This window comes from Somniosus microcephalus, chromosome 25 (genome assembly GCF_052327205.1).
Source record: "Somniosus microcephalus isolate GS21.2 chromosome 25, FLI_Smic_1.0, whole genome shotgun sequence".
Lineage (NCBI taxonomy): Eukaryota > Metazoa > Chordata > Chondrichthyes > Squaliformes > Somniosidae > Somniosus > Somniosus microcephalus.
The window spans coordinates 2,107,420-2,126,587 of NC_141011.1; the positions used below are offsets into that span (position 1 = coordinate 2,107,420).

At 49.9% G+C, this 19,168-nt stretch overlaps 1 protein-coding gene across 1 annotated transcript in view; it reads left to right on the forward strand.

Annotated features, from left to right (window-relative positions):
- Positions 1 to 19,168, forward strand: part of LOC147100481 (tyrosine-protein kinase STYK1) — a 100,403-nt gene that overhangs the window by 53,241 nt on the left and 27,994 nt on the right. The window contains exons 8-11 of the mRNA XM_085966776.1: positions 6,518 to 6,601; positions 15,499 to 15,716; positions 16,219 to 16,259; positions 17,047 to 17,143. Of these exons, the coding sequence (XP_085822902.1) occupies positions 6,518 to 6,601; positions 15,499 to 15,716; positions 16,219 to 16,259; positions 17,047 to 17,143 (440 nt within the window). The remainder of the gene's footprint in view (positions 1 to 6,517; positions 6,602 to 15,498; positions 15,717 to 16,218; positions 16,260 to 17,046; positions 17,144 to 19,168) is intronic.

Below are 19,168 nucleotides of genomic sequence, written 5' to 3' on the forward strand. Positions count from 1 at the left end.
GCAGTCTATCATTGGGAATAGAGTGAGTGAGCAGTTGGACAAGGATGAACTGATCAGAGAGCCAACATAGACTTGTGAAGGGTAGGTCATGTCCGACTAACCCAGTTGAATTTTTTGAGCAGATCACTAACATGGTTGATAGGGGAGTGTCTATGGATGTTGTCTATATGGACTTCCAGAAGACATTTAGTAAGATTCTACACCAGAGATTGTTGGCAAAAATAAAAGCGCACGGAATTGGAGGTAACCATGTGATATCGGTCGGTAATTGATTGGGAGGTAGGAGACGGAGTAGGGATAAATGGTATGTAATCTGATTGATTGTCAGGCTGTGTCAAGTGGTGTTCCCCAGGGATCTATATTGGGGGGCCACAGCTTTACATCATATATAGCAATGACTTGGATAAAGGAATAGAGAGTTGTATATCCAAAGTTTGTAGATGACACTTGGGAGGAACAATAAGTTGTGTAGATGGGAACAGGAAGTTAAAAGGGACACAGACAGATTAAATGAGTGGGCAAAACTATGGAAATGGAATTCAATGTGGGGAAGTGTGAAATCATCTGGTTTGAATCCAAGAAAGAAAAATTAGAATATTGTGGCGACACGCCACCACTGGACATAATCCGCTCACGGCGGCACAGACAGTCTAAGCAGAAGCCCCCAGCCGGGGGCCCTTTCCTCCAGCAACTTGTTTCCCGCAGGGACAGGCTGCCGGGAGCACTTCCTGTCTGGGAAGTATTTAAGTGGATGTGCGGGCTTTTCTGGTTCCTGTTTGCCATGTGGTCAGAATAAAGCAGTTGTGTTTTCAATAGCTCTGTCTCGACTCCCACGTTTGCCGCGGTATCTCAACACTGGTGACCCCGACGCTCAGGACGAATCCTAAGCTAGCATGGCGGATACAAACGTAGTCACGGTTAAATTACCTGACTTTTGGGAGAACCTCGCCGAAGCCTGGTTCGTTCAAGCTGAGTCCAGATTCCGGCTGAAAGGCATTACAGTCGACGCCACGAAGTACGACTACCTCGTCGCCTCGCTCACCTACGCTACAGTCCCCAAGGTTTGGGCAGCGCTGCAGAATCCACCAACGGAGGGCAAGTACGAGCATCTGAAGGCTGCGCTACTTAAAAAATTTCAAACGTCCTCTTACCAGCGCCACTGCCAACTCCTGGACCTCCCCGGCCTTGGTGACGCTTCACCATCAGACCTGCTTTCCCACATGCTGTCCCTCTCCGACGACAAAAATCCCGGCGCCCTTTTTCGCACGCTTTTCATTCGGCAGCTCCCCGCCAGCATCCGCCCGCTCCTTGTGGAGTCTGACTCCACGGACCTGAATGAGATAGCCGAAAAGGCCGACCGGCTGCTCTCTGCACAGGCCGCTCGCGACGTCGCGCCCGACCTCACGGCAACGACCACGCGGTCTTCCCGGGCCGCTAGGCCCGACCGCCCTACCACTCTGGGTCACTGCTACTACCACACCCGTTTTGGCGCTAGGGCTCAACGCTGCACGCCACCGTGTTCCTTCAAACCCCCCCCCGCACCGGCCCCCGCGATGGCTGCGGGGCAGAAGGAGCCCCTACTGTACGTCACTGACGACCGAACCAACCGCCGATTTCTGTGCGACACAGGGGCCCAGCACAGCATCACCCCCGCCTCCGCCCTCGAGATCCAACGCGGCACACGGGGTATCACACTGGCTGCAGCCAACGGCTCTGAAATCCGCACATATGGCACCCGCATGGTCACGCTCGACCTCGCGGGCCGCCGCTACCGCTGGGAGTTCCTGACAGCCAAGGTCCTCTGCCCACTCATTGGCGCCAACTTCCTACGCGCCCACGGCCTCCTTGTCGACATTCCGAGGCACCGCCTCGTCGACATCAACACTATGGCCCCCATCCCCGGCGCCTTTACCCCGGCCCGTTCGGCCGGCCCAACGACCTACTGCCTCGCCAGAGCCACGGACGACTACTCGGCACTCCTAGCTGAGTTTCCCGCCCTCACTAACCCGACCTTTTCGGCCAAAGCCGCCAAGCACGGTGTGGAACACTATATCCCCACCACCGGCCCCCCAGTTTCTGCCCACGCCCGCAGACTCAACCCGGCCAAGCTGGAAATCGCGCGGGCCGAGTTTACCAACATGGAACAACTCGGCATCATCCGCCGCTCCAGCAGCCCTTGGGCCTCGCCCCTCCACATCGCCCCCAAGCCCGGCGGAGGCTGGCGCCCTTGCGGGGACTACCGCCGCCTCAACGACGCCACCACCCCCGATCGGTACCCGGTGCCACACATCCAGGACTTCTCGGCCCGACTGGCCGGACGAACCGTCTTTTCCAAAGTCGACCTGGTGCGCGGTTACCACCAAGTCCCCGTACACCCCGCGGACATCCCCAAAACGGCCGTCATCACCCCATTCGGCCTGTTCGAGTTCCTGAGGATGCACTTCGGCCTCAAGAATGCAGCACAGGCTTTCCAGCGCCTTATGGACTCAGTCCTCCGGGACCTGAACTTCTTATTCGTCTATCTAGACGACATTCTCGTGGCCAGCTCCTCCAAACAGGAACACCTCGAACACCTTCGCATCCTGTTCGGGCGCCTAGCCCAACACGGGCTCATCCTCAGCCCGGCGAAGTGCCAATTCGGCCTAACCGAGATCGATTTTCTCGGTCACCACATCACCCCTGCTGGGGCCATCCCCCTGCCCAACAAGGTGCAGGCCGTCCAGCAATTCCCCCGCCCCACAACCATCAAGGGCCTCCAGGAGTTCCTCGGGATGGTGAACTTCTACAACAGGTTCATCCCCAGAGCCGCAGCCCTTATGAAGCCCCTATACGACTCCCTCCGAGGAAAATCCGGCAAGATGGACGTAGCCTGGACCACTGACACGGCAGCCGCCTTCGACGCCACCAAAAACGCGCTCGCCGACGCCACTCTGCTCGCGCACCCGAGGACCGATGCCCGGGTCGCGCTCACCACCGACGCCTCCGACCACGCGGTCGGGGCCGTGTTCGAGCAGTGGGTCAATGGCGCGTGGCAGCCACTTGCCTTCTACAGCCGCCAACTGCGCCTCCCGGAGGTCAAATACTCCACTTTCGACCGCGAGCTTCTCGCACTCCACCTGTCGGTCCGCCATTTCAGGTTCCTCCTGGAAGGCCGCCCCTTCACCGCGTATGTGGACCACAAGCCACTCACATACGCGATGGCCAAGCACACCGAACCCTGGTCCGCTAGGCAGCAACGCCAGCTCGCGGCCGTCTCCGAGTTTACTACGGACATTCAGCACGTCTCCGGTAGAGACAACGTGGTCGCCGACTGCCTTTCCCGTCCCGCCGTCTGTGCGAATCACCTCGCGGTCGACTACGCACAACTAGCAGCGGCCCAGCTCACGGACCCAGACCTCCTCTCGGCGGCTACCAGCCTGCCAGGGCTACGCCTAGCCAAGGTCGCGCACGGGCCCGAAGCCACGGCAGTCACGTGCGACGTCTCACTCGGCCAACCCAGGCCGGTCGTCCCTGAGACCTGGCGCCGCCGCGTCTTCGACGCGCTCCACGGGCTCTCTCACCCGGGTTCCCGCGCATCCGTCAAACTCCTCTCCAAGCGCTTCGTCTGGCGCGGCCTTAGCAGAGATGTTCGGACTTGGGCCACCTCCTGCCTCGCCTGCCAACGGGCTAAGGTACAGCTGCACACCAAAGCACCCCTGGGAGACTTCGAGGTACCCAGCCGCCGCTTCGACCACGTACACGTCGACATCGTCGGTTCCCTGCCGCCATCGCAAGGCCAAACTTATCTCCTCACGATGGTCGACCGCTACACACGCTGGCCTGAGGCAGTGCCGCTGACCTCCACCACCACAGCCGACATCGCCAGGGCGTTCGTTAACACCTGGGTTGCGAGGTTCGGCGTACCGGCCGACATAACCTCCGACAGAGGCGCCCAGTTCACCTCCGAACTCTGGACGGCCACAGCACGCAACCTCGGGGTGACGCTCCACCGCACCACGGCGTACCACCCGCAGGCCAACGGACTTTGTGAACGCTTCCACAGGTCACTCAAGGCCTCACTCCGCGCCGGCCTGCAGGACAGTACCTGGACTGACCGCCTACCGTGGGTGCTACTCGGCCTACGCACCGCGGTCAAGGAAGACCTCCAGTCCTCGGCAGCGGAGTTAGTCTACGGACAACCGCTGCGCGTCCCAGGCGAATTCCTTCCGGAGCCTACCAAGTCTTGGTCGGCCGAACAGCAGCGGCTCGACTCTTTCTCTTCCGCTCAGCAGTTCGCCCCACTTCCGGTCAACCGACACGGCGAACTCGCACCTCACGTCCTGCCAAATTTACAGCAGGCGCGCTTCGTCTTCGTGCGACACGACGCGCACCGCGGGCCCCTGCGACCCCCGTACGACGGTCCGTACAAGGTACTACAAACCGGGGACAAGGTATTCAAGCTGCGACTCGGCGACAGGGTCGAGACAGTCTCCATCGACCGGCTCAAACCAGCACACACAGAACCAGGGGAACAGGTCCCCGTGGCCCAGCCTCCAGCCAGAGGCCATCCCCCCGGCAAGCCAGCACAGCCGGCGGCGAACCGCCCGACCCAACCAACCAGACCGGCGACCACTCAGAGCCGCTGCGGCAGAACCATTAGACCACCGTCACGACTCGTCCACTCCTCCTAAGCGGATTCTGGGGGGAGCTCTGTGGCGACACGCCACCACTGGACATAATCCGCTCACGGCGGCACAGACAGTCTAAGCAGAAGCCCCCAGCCGGGGGCCCTTTCCTCCAGCAACTTGTTTCCCGCAGGGACAGGCTGCCGGGAGCACTTCCTGTCTGGGAAGTATTTAAGTGGATGTGCGGGCTTTTCTGGTTCCTGTTTGCCATGTGGTCAGAATAAAGCAGTTGTGTTTTCAATAGCTCTGTCTCGACTCCCACGTTTGCCGCGGTATCTCAACAATATTTTCTTAATGGTGAGAGACTTGGAATGTGGAGGAGCGAAGAGATTTTAGTGTTCATGTGCACAGATCACTAAAAGCTAGTGCACAGGGGCAAAAGGTAATCAAAAAGCTAATAGAATGTTGGCCTTTATCTCAGAGGCTGGAACACAAAAGTGAGGAAGTGATGCCTCCGTTGTCTAAAGCCTTGGTCAGACCCCTTCTGGAGTATTTGTTCAGTTTTGCGCACCGCCCCTCAGGCAGGATAGATTCACTTTGGAGAGGGTACAGGGCAGATTCACCAGATTACATGGGCTTAAAGTTAAATTCTGAAGACCGGTTGCGTAAACTTGGCTTGTAGTCCCTTGAGTTTAGAAAGTTGAGGGGTGATCTGACCGAGGTATTTAAAATGATAAAAGGATTAAATAGGGTAAATAGAGGGAAACTATTACAGAACAAAGGGGACACAATCTTTAAATTAGATCTAGGCCATTCAGGAGTGAACTCGGGAAGCACTTTTTCACACAATGGGAAGTAGAAATCTGGAATTCCCTCCCTAAAAAGGCTGTCAATGCTGGGGGTCAATTGAAAGTTGCAAGACTGAGATCAACAGATTTTTATTAGATAAGGTATCAAGGAATGTGGAGCAAAGGTGGGTAAATGGATTTGTGATACTGATCAGCCATGATCTAATTGGATGGCAGAATGGGCTAGAGGGGCTGAATGGCCTCCCTTCCCTATATAATGTAAAAGGTGCAGTGTAGATTCACTCGGTTACTACCAGGCTTGAAGAGTTGCTGTAATGGTAGCAGAGTTCACTGGAACTGAGCGGGTTAAGGGCTGACCTGCTGGAGGCCTTCCAGATTAGGGATGGCTGAGAAAGTACGTAGTGGTAGATTCTTTCACGTGGACAGTGAGAGGACACAACTTTAAGATAAACACACACAATTAAAGGAGAAGGTAGAAATATTTCTTTGCAGAGAATGGTTAGAATGTGGAATTCTCTTCCACAAGCCATTGTTCAAGCAGAGTAGATAAATACTTTTAAAACGGGAAACATAAATTAAGTGGGAGAGTCAAAGTGGACTGGGTGGCAGAGAAAGATGCTGACACAGACTTGAGTGGTTGAATGGCCTGGTTCTGTGCTGGAACATTCTACATCCAATAGCTCTCTCGGGTACTGGTTACAGAGAAACTCCGGTGCAGGATTTTTACTGGGAAATGTTCCCACCACCTCGGCCTCACAAACAATAAGTGAAGGGAGAAAATCCATTTCCCCTCTTCACAAGCCTGTCAGTCATTTCTAGAACATGAATGAGAATGATCTTTTTGCAAAAGTTGTTAAAACACGAAGTCATTGATGTATCTCTGGCTATGCATCCTAACTGCTAACATTCAGTATAATGAGCGTTACAATACTCTACAATGAGCATTTTGTTGTAATCCAGATTTACAATTTGCACCCTTTCCATGAGATGGGAATAAAGCCTAAATTAATTCCAAACTCATGGAATTCAATGTTTGGAACACACAAGAATTTACCTGGAGTACCCTGTCTATTTTTCTAATGTCTTTTTTTTCCCTATTTACAGACTGAAGCTCGACCTAGAGACAGGGTACTTCACCTCACTGAGAAAAGTGTGTATAGCATCGCGAAGCAAGTCGCGAGTGGACTGGTAGGTTTACAGTGGGATTCTGCTTTAACTTGTGTGCCTCGGAGATAAGGGTCAGAGCCATGATGAATTTCTGCTATGCATTGTCACTGGTGAAACTGGGTAAATACTACAGTTAGTCACTACCAAAGATATACAGACAGTGAAGGTACTTTACATGTGACGTTTGATTGTTATAAATGCTTAGTCTGACTGGATAGTACTGGTTCATGTTCTCTGAGACTTGCATTTGAATCCAGCCCAAACTATGGGATGAAAGCCTTCTCTCTTCACCAGCTGGTCTGAAGTAAAGTAAGTTTTTTTAAATTTGTTCATGGGATGTGGGCGTCGCTGGCAAGGCCAGTATTTATTGCCCATCCCTAATTGCCCTTGAGAAGGTGGTGGTGAGCCGCCGCCTTGACATTCTACAGTACTACAGTACAGTAGGGAGGGAGTTCCAGGATTTTGACCCAGCAATGATGAAGGATCGGCGATATATTTCCAAGTCAGGATGGTTTGTGACTTGGAGGGGAACTTGGAGGTGGTGGTGTTCCCATGCCCCTGCTGCCCTTGTTCTTCTAAGTGGAAGAGGTCACGGGTTTGGGAGGTGCTGTCGAAGAACTCTGGGCAGTTTCAGATAAATTCCCTATCGGATCTGTCCCTTTAAAAGAAAGCTTTCCTCAATTTGGACGAACGAGCATTATTTTACTCCGAGAAACTACAGCATAACTGGTGTAGCAACGAATCATTTTCAGATTAGTTGACATTTGGGTATTCTGCACTTGGCCCAGGCTACAACTAACTTTAAGCTGGCTTAATGTTGATATCGGGACTCAAAATGGAAAAGTATTTGGACTCAAGCTGAGGGATATCAGTGCTGGGAACGGAATCCTCACCGAAGATATACAAGAAAGATGTGCCAGTGTCAAATGCTTGCTTTGAATGGCACAGCTATTTGACGTACAATAAGATGTGCCACTGGGCATTCGATTGGATGGTGTGCCATTCTCTGCACTCCTGGATTCTTTTACAAAGGGAGGAAGGCAAATTATCAACACAACTCAATCCCAGCTTCTCTTAAAACTTGGTAGTAATCAGTGCTCTGGTTACTCGCCCAGTCAGGAGTGATGTCGGAGGCTTTAACTGCCTCCGTGTATTCTAAAAAGGCAAGTGTTTCAGTAATATAATATATATATCTTATGGTAGCAAGGATCAGTGAGTTGGTAATGCGAGGGCATAAATTTAAGATCATCAAAAAAGCAAAGGAGGAGGTTAAGAGGATTTTTCCTCGTGTAGTGTTGTTAAGACATGGAATGCCCTACTAGAAATGGTGTGGGAAGCAGAATCTGCAATAGATTTTAAAAGGAAAGTGGATAAATATTTAAAAAAAATAAAAAATTAGAGTATGGAGAAGGGCAGGGGAATGGGACCGGGTGGGTTCGGGTGGGTAGCTGTTTCAGAGAGCTAGCACAGGTGGCATAGTATGAATAGTCTCCTTCTGTGCTGTTAAAGATGATTGGTTGCCAATACATCTTCAATGGAAGGATGTTAATCTTGTAAGGGCTAATTCATCAAATAATGATTCCAAGTTTATAAATTAAAAACTGCACTCAATATTAATCACCATTGCGCATTTAGGGTTAATCAAGGAGAACCAGCATGGATTTGTTAAAGGCAAATTGTGTCTGACTAACTTGATTTCATTTTTTGATGAGGTAACAGAGAAGGTTGATCAAGGTAGTGCAGTAGATGTTGTATATATGGACTTTTGGAAGACATTCGACAAAGTGCCCCACAGGAGGCTTATTAAGAAGATGAAAGCCCTTGGAATTAAGGGGAAAGTGGCTATGGATATGAAATTGGTTCAGTGACATGAAGCAGAGGGCGGTGGTGGATGGATGTTTTTCAGACTGGGAGGTGGTTTGCAGTGGTGTTCCCCAAGGATCAGTTTTGGGTCCGTTACTCTTTATAATTGTTATAAACAATCTAGACTCTGGTGTAGGGAGCAGCATTATAAAGTTTGCAGATGATATGAAACTTGGCATGTAGTAGATAGTGATGAGGATAGTTCCAGACTTCAGGATGACAGACAGGATGATGAAATGGGCAGAAACAGGGCCGATGGAGTTCAATGCGGAGAAGTGTGAAGTGATGCACTTTGGGAGGACTAATATAGAAAGTCACTAAACGATAAATGGCACGATTCTGAAAAGTGTCGATGAGCAGAGAGACCTTGGTGTCCATATACACAAATCCTTAAAGGTGACAGGGCAAGTTGATAAGGTGGTTTAAAAACCATATGGGTTACTTGGGTTTATATTTAGAGGGATAGAATATAAAAACAGAGAGATCACGCTAGAACTTTATAAATCGCTGGTTAGGCCTCGGCCTGGAGTATTGTGGACAATTCTGGGCCCCACACTTCGGGAAAGGTGTAAAGGCCTTAGAACGGGTGCAGAGGAGGTTTACCAGGATGTTACCCGGGATGAGGGACTTCAGTTATGAGGAGAGGTTGGAAAAGTTAGGGCTGTTCTTCATGGAACAGAGAAGGTTAAGAGGGGACCTAATAGAGGTTTTCAAGGTGATGAGAGGTTTTGATAGAGTAGATAAAGAAAAACTATTCCCTCTGGCGAGTGGGTCAATAACCAGAGGTCACAGATTCAAAATCATTGACAAAAGATCTAGAGGGGAGATGAGACGAATTTCTTTCACTCAGAGAGTTGTCGGGATCGGGAACACTCGACCTGAACAGGTGGTGGGAGCTGATTCCATCAATAATGTTAAAGGGAGTTGGACGGGTTCTTGACGATGAGGAACTGACAGGGTTACGGACAAGGAGCGGGGATGTGGGACTGAGCACGACTGATCTTTCAAAGAGGCAGCACAGGCTCGATGGGCTGAATGGCCTCCTTCTGTGCTGTACGTTTCTATGCTTCGATGATTTTGTTGGTATTTTCACTACAAGTATCTGAAAGGCCAAATTTCAGAGTAAAAATGTTTGGTGCTGGGGAATATATTGCCTCTGCTGATCCCAAGTCAACAGTGTTCACCCAAAGGGTTATAGGTTTTGAGCCACTATAGGTTATGGGCACTATAGTATCATTAGAACCCTAATGTAAAAGCTCAAAGCTAACAATCAAAGTCAGATTCTGCCTATTAATGTACTGACTGTAATTGTATTGAATTTGATAGATTAGGAATCACTTTCAGCAAAGTGATATAAGCTAAAATATTGAGTCTTGTTCCTAATCTCCTGTCTTTCAGGTGGGGAAGATTTAGGCCTAGAAATTCACGACAGCCCCGTTTGGGGCGCCAGCCTCGCCAGGGCGCTAAAAGTAGCGCCCCGGAAGCAGTCGCAGCCGCCCGCCGGAAATTCAGTTGGCGCGCCTCAAAGGGAAGTGCGGCGCTACTGGAGGTGCCCCGCATCCCTCTTGGGGTGCTGCAACTGAATATCGCTGCGCAACGTGCCGCAGCGTGTAGGTACTGCAGGCCTTCCTCCCCTTCTTAAAGGGAAGGGGCCTTGTGCAGTGTGATCTGGGGCCCAGCTGGGCCCCCGAGGATCGCGAGTGCCGGCAAAAGAGCCCGGCACCGAGGAGAAGTGCCGGGCTCTTGGAACGCAGTTGGCACTCCGCGGGGTGGGGGGGTGCTCAGGAGGCCGGGGACGGCAGCACGGAGAGGTGCTGGCAGGCGGCCAGCAACAAAAATGGCCGCCCCGCACCTCCTTTAATTAGCGCCTCTACCGCTGCAGGAATGCCACTCTGAACCGGTCGCAAATAGCGTCCGGCGTTAAAGCAGGGGGCGCATCTAAATATCGCGATCGGGGCGTTAGCGGGGCGTTGCGCACACCGATGACGTCATCGGTAGCGGCGCAGCGCTAACGGCTAGCGCCACCATTAGCGTCCCGCTGAATTTAGCGGGAGGCGTGGCCAGTGGCTTCCGCCCCACTTAGCGCCCTCTTAAGGCGCTAACGGGTGGCGCAGCCCACTGAATTTCTAGGCCTTAATGTTTATAATTCTCTGAATTACTGAATACAATTTGACCTCTTGTTGTGCCTTTGAAAACCTCTGGGTGGTGCTCTGTTGACACATATTTGAATGAGGCAGTGCTCGGTCAATAGGACTGAATAAAGAAACCAATGCCAAAATGGAAAGCAAGGGGGGAAAAAAACAGTAATTTAAAAATTGCCTGTTTTCATATACATAGTTATTTTGTCCATATTTGCAGGGTTAAAGGGAGTTGGGTGCTGCTGCCTCTTTAAATCGTAATGCACACCTGAGGCCTTCCCCTCCTTCGCTGTAACCAGCCTTGTTCTGGGAACACGACCCTATTTCTATTTTTCTGCTCTGTCCAGTGCGTAGAAAGCCCTTTGTTCCAGCATGCAATGCTTTTCCTTTCAGGTTGTTGAACATTAATGCAAGAAAGCTCTTTTGAAAGTTTTTTTCCTGTAGTTATGTGTGAAATTTTTGAAGACTTGTTCAGTGTCCCTTCTAGTGATGTCTTTGTGCTTTGGCCTACTGAGCCTGTGATGATTTAGAGACAGTTGAACAGGTTTCGACGTCTTGTGATAATGGCTGGTTTCAGGATTCCAGTGAATATCATGAATTCTTGCCTCTGATCAATCACATTTGCATTTCCTCTTTACATTAGCTTCCAATAATTCATGTCTCTAAAGGTGTTTAGCTTGTTTGAAACTCACTGGGGAAGCCTGATACAATTCTTTCTCTTGTCTAATTGACTGCTCTCTTGACAAGAATGCCCAACAGTGATTTTCTTGATGCTGAAAGAGCTCATGGTGGCTACACCCTTAAGGAAGCCTTGTTCAAGCTCTAGTTCAGGCAGGGAGTACTTGTAGGAGTGACAACCTGAAGATGCACTAAGAAAGCGACACATTAAGTCAACTCGCATATCTGGGGGAGGAGATATGATTGTCCTTATCTGAGGAAGGACGTTCTTGCCATGGAAGGAGTGCAGCGAAGATTCACCAGGCTGATACCTGGGATGGCAGGAATGACGTATGAGGAGAGATTGTGTCGATTGGGCTTATACTCACTGGAGATTAGAAGATTGAGTGGGGATCTCATCGAAACCTATAAAATTCTGTCAGGCCTGAACAGACTAGATGCAGGAAGGATGTTTCCGATGGCCGGGGAGTCCAGAACCAGGGGTCATAGTCTAAGGATAAGGGGTAAGCCATTTAGGACTGAAATGAGGAGGAATTTCTTCACCCAGAGAGTGGTGAACCTGTGGAATTCTCTGCCACAGAGGGCGGTGGAGGCCAGTTCATTAAATATATTCAAGAAAGAGTTGGATATATTTCTTAAGGCTAAAGGGATCAAGGGATATGGGGAGAAGGCAGGGACAGGGTACTGAATTTGGATGATCAGCCATGATCTCATTGATCAAGAGAATACAGGCCTAGTTTACTCAATCTCTTCTCATACAACAGTCCTGCCATCCCAGGAATCAGTCTCGTTAACCTTCGTTGCACTTCCTCTATGGCAAGTATATCTTTCCTTAGGTAAGGAGACCAAAATTGTACACAATACTCCAGGTGTGGTCTCACCAAGGCCCTATATAATTGGAATAAGACTTTTTTACTCCTGTACTCAAATTATTTTTTTTTTTTAATGTTTTATTCATTTATGGGATGTGGGCGTCACTGGCAAAGCCAGCATTTATTGCCCCTCCCTAGTTGCCCTTCAGAAGGTGGTCGTGAGCCACCTTTTTGAACCGCTGTGGTCCGTGTACTCCCACAGCGCTGTTAGGTAGGGAGTTCCAGGATTTTGACCCAGTGATGATGAAGGATCAGCGATATATTTCTAAGTCAGGATGGTGTGTGACTTGGAGGGGAACTTGGAGGTGGTGGTGGTCCCATGTGTCTGCTGCCCTTGTCCTTCTAGGTGGAAGAGGTCACGGGTTTGGGAGGTGCTGCCGAAGAAGCCTTAGTGAGTTGCTGCAGTGCATCTTGTAGATGGTACACACTGCAGCCACGGTGTGCCGGTGGTGGAGGGAGTGAATATTTAAGGTGGTGGATGGGGTACCAATCAAGTGGGCTGCTTTGTCCTGGATGGTCTTGAGCTTCTTGAGTGTTGTTGCAGCTGCACTCACCCAGGCAAGTGGAGAGTATTCCATCACACTCCTTACTTGTGCCTTGTAGATGGTGGAAAGGATTTGGGGAGTCAGGAGGTGAGACACTCGCCATAGAATACCTAGCCTCTGACCTGCTCTTGTTGCCACAGTATTTATGTGGCTGGTCTAATTAAGTTTCTGGTTAATGGTGACCCCCAGGATGTTGATGGTGGGGGATTCGGCGATGGTAATGCCATTGAATGTCAAGGGGAGGTGGTTAGACTCTCGCTTGTTGGAGATAGTCATTGCCCGGCACTTCTGTGGCGCGAATGTTACCTACCACTTATCAGCCCAAGCCTGAACGTTGTCCAGGTCTTGTTGCATGCAGGCGTGGATTGCTTCATTATCTGTGGAGTTGTGAATGGCGCTGAACACTGTGCAGTCATCAGGTAACATCCCCATTTCTGACCTTATGTTGGAGGGAAGGACATTGATGAAGCAGCTGAAGATGGTTGGGCCTAGGACACTGCCCTGAGGAACTCTTGCAGCAATGTCCTGGGGCTGTGATGATTGACCTTCAACCACCACAACCATCTTCCTTTGTGCTAGGTATGACTCCAGCCAGTGGAGCGTTTTCCCCCTGATTCCCATTGACTTCAGTTTTACTAGGGCTCCTTGATGCCAGACTTGATGTCAAGGGCAGTCACTCTCACCTCATCACTGGAATTCAGCTCCTTTGTCCATGTTTGGACCAAGGCTGTAATGAGGTCGGGAGCCGAGTGGTCTTGGCGGAACCCAAACTGGGCATCAGTGAGCAGGTTATTGGTGAGTAAGTGCCGCTTGATAGCACTGTCAACAACACCTTCCATCACTTTGCTGGTGATTGAGAGTAGACTGATGGGGCGGTAGTTGGCCGGGTTGGATTTGTCCTGCTTTTTGTGGACAGGACATACCTGGGCAGTTTTACACATTGTCGGATAGATGCCAGTGTTGTAGCTGTACTGGAACAGCTTGGCTAGAGGTGCAGCTAGTTCTGGAGCACAAGTCTTCAGCACGATAGCTTGTAATGAAGGCCAGCATACCACTTGCCTTCCTAATGGCTTGCTGCACCTTCACATTCACTTTCAGTGACTCATGTACAAGGACACCCAGGTCCCTTTGAGCATCTGCATTCACCAATCTTTCACCATTTACGAAATACTCTGCCTGTCTGTTTTTTCTACCAAAGTGGATAACTTCACATTTATCCACATTATATTCCAGCTGCCATGTTCTTGCCCACTCGCTGAGCCTGTTGAGATCCCCTTGAAGCCTCTTCACATCCTCTTTGCAACTGACACTGCCACCTAGCTTTGTATCATCAGCAAATTTAGAAATGTTACATTTAGTCCCCTCATCCAAATCATTAATATAGATTGTGAATAGCTGGGGCCCAAGCACTGATCCTTGTGGTACCCCACTAGTCACAGCCTGCCATCCTGAAAAATACCCTACTCTTTGTTTTCTGTCTGTTAACCAATTCTCAATCCATGCTAGTATATTACCCCCAATTCCATCTGCCCTAATTTTGTTCACCAACCTCTTGTGTGGGACCTTATTGAAGGCCTTCTGAAAATCCAGATACACCACATCTACTGGTTTCCTTTTGTCTATTCCACTAGTTACATCCTCAAAGAACTCCAATAGTTTTGTCAAATGGGATTTCCCTTTCATAAATCCATGTTGACTCTGCCCAATCTTACTATTAGTTTCTAAGTGCCCAGTTATTGCATCCTTTATAATAGATTCCAGCATTTTCCCAATTACTGATGTGAGGCTATCAGGTCTGTAGTTCCCTGTTTTCTCTCTCCCTCCTTTCTTAAATAGCGGGGTTACATTTGCTATTCTCTAATCTGCCGGAACCATTCCAGAATCTATAGAATTTTGGAAGATGACAACCAATGCGTCCACTATCCCAATGGCCACCTCTTTCAAAACCCTAGAATGTAGGTCATCCGGTCCTTGGGATTTATCCCCGTGTTAATGGAGGAAGCCCCATTTGTCCAACTATTTGTTCTATTTCTGGAAAAAAAAAGGGCAGTCTCTGGAAAAGGACTCTCTCTGGTAGTGTGGGTGTCCCCCCCAGGGGGTAACGTAGCTGTTTTTAGCATCCTGTCGGGGCACTGAGTGACGTTCAGTTGCTCGGAGACCACAAGATGTCTCTAGCTCCGACACCCGCCAGGATTACAGCCCATTGAACTTGATGAGATGATCAGAGTTCAGATTCTAGCCCCAGTTGCATTAGGCTGGTCCTTGTCGGTCAGTTCACCCGAGGAGGAGAGAACTGATTGGAGAGGAGACGCTGATGTGGTTTTTTTTTGGGGTGGGGGGGGAAATAAAATTGGCAAGAAACATTTACAGAAATGACATTTCGTCTTTCTTTCCTGCCTTCCAAGAAACATTTCTCCATTCTATTTGTGGGTGGATGTTCTGTTTATGCAGCAATATTCAGCTGTTGTGACTGAGTCCAATTAACAGAATGGCGAGAACCAATCCACTGGCAATTTGTAAATCACTGTTGTAGTTTACAATAGTTTCAGAATTAGTTGCCGTAAGGTTTTCTGGGACAGAACCTCTTTTTAGTATCTTGGTTGTTTATGCGATAGCTAGAGCTTTTTGATGAAATAACTGCTATAAGCTGGTCATTGAGAGGGAATGGGCATTCCAGCTCTTGTTGGTGTCATCCGCAGATTAACTGTTATTCAGTTTCTTCAACAGAATTGCAGTTGCATTCTTAGTAAAACCCAGTTGAATAAGACTTCAAACACTGTGCCTCCAAAACACTATTCAGCCTGTCTGTCCATTTGGAACAGGATTATCTGACTACAAAGCATAAACTAATCCATGGGGATGTGGCTGCCCGGAATATCCTGATCCATGAAGGTCTGACTGTTAAACTCACTGGTCTGAGTCTGGCTTTTGATGTTTACAAAACGGGAACACTCTCATCCCACAAAGCAGCCCAGGTTCCGATTAAATGGCTCGCACCAGAGAGGATCATGAAGCGGCCAATCACAGAAAAGAGTGACATGTGAGTACAAGAAAGCTTTTCAACTGGGAAAGGAGGGACCCCGTTCAATCAGATCCAAGTCATTGTGAGATGTAATGTGGGACCACAGTGGGACATGGGTACTTTATAGATTCTGGATACCACTGGGGCATTATTGAACTCTCTCGCTGCTGGTTTCCTTCTGGACGAGTTACCATTTGTGGACTAGTTCATGACGTGTTCAGAAGCCATGAGGGGGAGGGCTCAGACAAAGGCGGTCAAACATGCCAGTGACATGTCACAGATGTTCATTGGTCTATGTGTCAGTGATTTACATTCCTAACTCTCTCTTAACTACAACTGGTTTGTTTGACATTGAGGACCATAAAGTGACGTTCTCTAGGAAGTTGCTGGCAAACTGTTATGGTATCAATCCTATAATGAACATTTGGCTAAATACCAATTGATGCTTTAAGTAAGAGTGACTGTGCTCCTATATCGAGGGCGAAGAATTGTATTTAAACTTAGTTTTTTTTATTCGCAGGTGGTCATTTGGGATCCTTATCTATGAAATAGTTACTCTAGGTATGTTGCTCCATAAACCAACTAATTTACGGACTTTTAAATTCATAATTCTATTATTACTCTGTCATCCTCTCTCCTGATTTCACTGATGGACTCTACCCTAACGCTTCGCTTAGAATGTTCCTCAGCAGTTTTAAGGACTCAATCTAAATCTCCTCTTTGCTATTCAGAAATACTGTTACTACAAATAGTGTTGAGGCCTCTGTGATTTCTCTAGGATTGAATATCCACAGAATTGGCCTCTTGGAGTTTCTATACTGCAAGCTGTTTAGGCGCCATTTACATGACAATAGTAGTGTCTGTATCCTGCTGCACTAACGCTACAGTAGTGTAGATCCAGCCTCAATCCAGAGTCACACCCCCAGCATGGAGGAAGGGGGTCTCGCTCCACTTCGCTCCAGAATCAGGACAGGACTTGATGCTGGATTTCTGTAACTGAGCAAGACTCCTTCCTCTATGCTGGGGTGTGACTCTGGACTTAGGCTGCATCTACACTAGTACTGAAAAACTATCCATTTAAAATTTACAATGGAAACCACTTTGCATTGGTGCTAATCCTGTAGTATAAAAGCACCCTTAATCCCTTCGAGCAGAAATGTAGGAAGTTACATTGAATGTGCGCCTGAATGTAGTGCATATTCCAAGTGATGTTTAAACTGCCAGCTTGAAGCAGGGCTTTGGTTAAAGTACTGTCCCTGAGAGGTCGCTTTTGCACATACTACTGATTCCCCCATCTAAATTCTATTTTACAGTAAGTATTTGAAGCCCTAATCGTTTTCCTCTTCAGGTTCTTCTCCATATCCCGAGTTTCAGCCTCTTGAACTTTTTCCGAAGTTGCAGCGAGATTACAGAATGCCCAAACCATTGAACAGCAGCAACACACTGTGAGTAAATGGCCATCCGCTGTCTGAGTGGAGAACTTTCGTGTTTTTATTGTAAATATTCTGTTGTTCTTGTGTAGGAACAGGAGGAGGCCATTTAGCCGCTCGAGCCTGTTTTCACCCATTCGAATAGATCGTGGCTGATCTGTACCTCAACTCCATCTCCCCGCCTTTGCTCCGTATCCCTTGATACCCAACAGAAATCAGTCCATTTCAATTGACCCCAACATCCACAGCCTTTTGGGGAGGAGAGTTCCAAATTTTCCTTTGTGCGGAAAAAGTGCTTCCTGATTTCATTCCTGAACGGCCTAGCTCTAATTTTAAGGAGATGACCCCTTGTTCTGGACTCCCCCACCTGGGGAAATCGTTTCTCTCTATCTACCCTATCCAATCCTTTAATCTTTTAAACACCTCAATTACATCTCCCCTCAACCCTGTAAACTTCACATTAATCCTCCAAGTAACCCATTACTGACTGCAGTTAGTTGCCCGACTGTTTTTCATTGCATACATCAGCGAGAGAAATCCAGGAGTAAAGGAACAATACTCGGGGTGGGGGGTGAACTCCCAGGACAGTGGGCTGGTGGGCCGACCATCCATGAGCTCAGGAGAGAGGCCGGGCCTCATTCCGCCGGCCAGCTGGAAGCCTAAAATGGTGCCACGAGGCAGCTTGCCAGTTTTGACCGGTGAATGAACGATGGTGCCCAACTGGTACCCAGTTAAGTTGGCCGGCGTTTTCGGTGGGGGGAGAATCAGGAGGATTTTCCAAACACATTGGGGTGGGGGGCGGGTGGAACCTGAGGCAGCAGTGACCCAAACTTTCTTTGGAGCTCTGAGGAGGCAATCCTATTCCTCCTGGCCCGACAATCATAAAGTCTTGCAGCACAGAAGGAGGCTGTTCAGCCCATCGTGCCTGTGCCGGCTCTTTGAAAGAGCTCTCCCATTAGTCCCACTCACAGTGAGTGGACTGCTGGGAAATGAACTCCTGTTCCATCCAGTTTCTGTCAGGTGGAGGGAGTTAAAACTCCCTCAGTAGTGACTGAGCGGGGAATTACAAAAACTGTAGTCCAGGGTTTGACTGAGCATTGAACATCAGCGATTGCTGTCCATGCCAATATATGTTGTACAACAAGGCACGCATTTTGTTTAATATTCATTCTCGGGATGTGGGCGTCGTTGGTGAGGCTGCTTTTACTTCCTGTCCCGAGTTGCTCTGAGGAGGAGGTGGTGGGCCGCCTTGTCCCAAGTTGCCCTGAGGAGGAGGAGGTGGTGGGCCTTCCTGTCCTGAGTTGCCCTGAGGAGGAGGTGGTGGTGGGCCTTCCTGTCCAGAGTTGCCCTGAGGAGGAGGTGGTGGGCCTTCCTGTCCCGAGTTGCTCTGAGGAGGTGGAGGTGGGCCTTCCTGTCCTGAGTTGCCCTGAGGAGGAGGTGGTGGGCCTTCCTGTCCTGAGTTGCTCTGAGGAGGTGGGCCTTCCTGTCCCGAGTTGCTCTGAGGAGGAGGTGGAGGTGGGCCTTCCTGTCCTGAGTTGCCCTGAGGAGGAGGAGGTGGGCCTTCCTGTCCCGAGTTGCCCGGAGGAGGAGGAGGTGGGCCTTCCTGTCCTGAGTTGCCCTGAGGAGGAGGAGGTGGGCCTTCCTGTCCTGAGTTGCCCTGAGGAGGAGGAGGTGGGCCTTCCTGTCCTGAGTTGCTCTGAGGAGGAGGAGGAGGTGGGCCTTCCTGTCCCGAGTTGCCCTGAGGAGGAGGTGGTGGGCCTTCCTGTCCAGAGTTGCTCTGAGGAGGTGGTGGTGGGCCTTCCTGTCCTGACTTGCCCTGAGGAGGTGGTGGTGGGCCTTCCTGTCCTGAGTTGCTCTGAGGAGGTGGAGGTGGGCCTTCCTGTCCTGAGTTGCCCTGAGGAGGAGGAGGTGGGCCTTCCTGTCCCGAGTTGCCCGGAGGAGGAGGAGGTGGGCCTTCCTGTCCTGAGTTGCCCTGAGGAGGAGGAGGTGGGCCTTCCTGTCCTGAGTTGCCCTGAGGAGGAGGAGGTGGGCCTTCCTGTC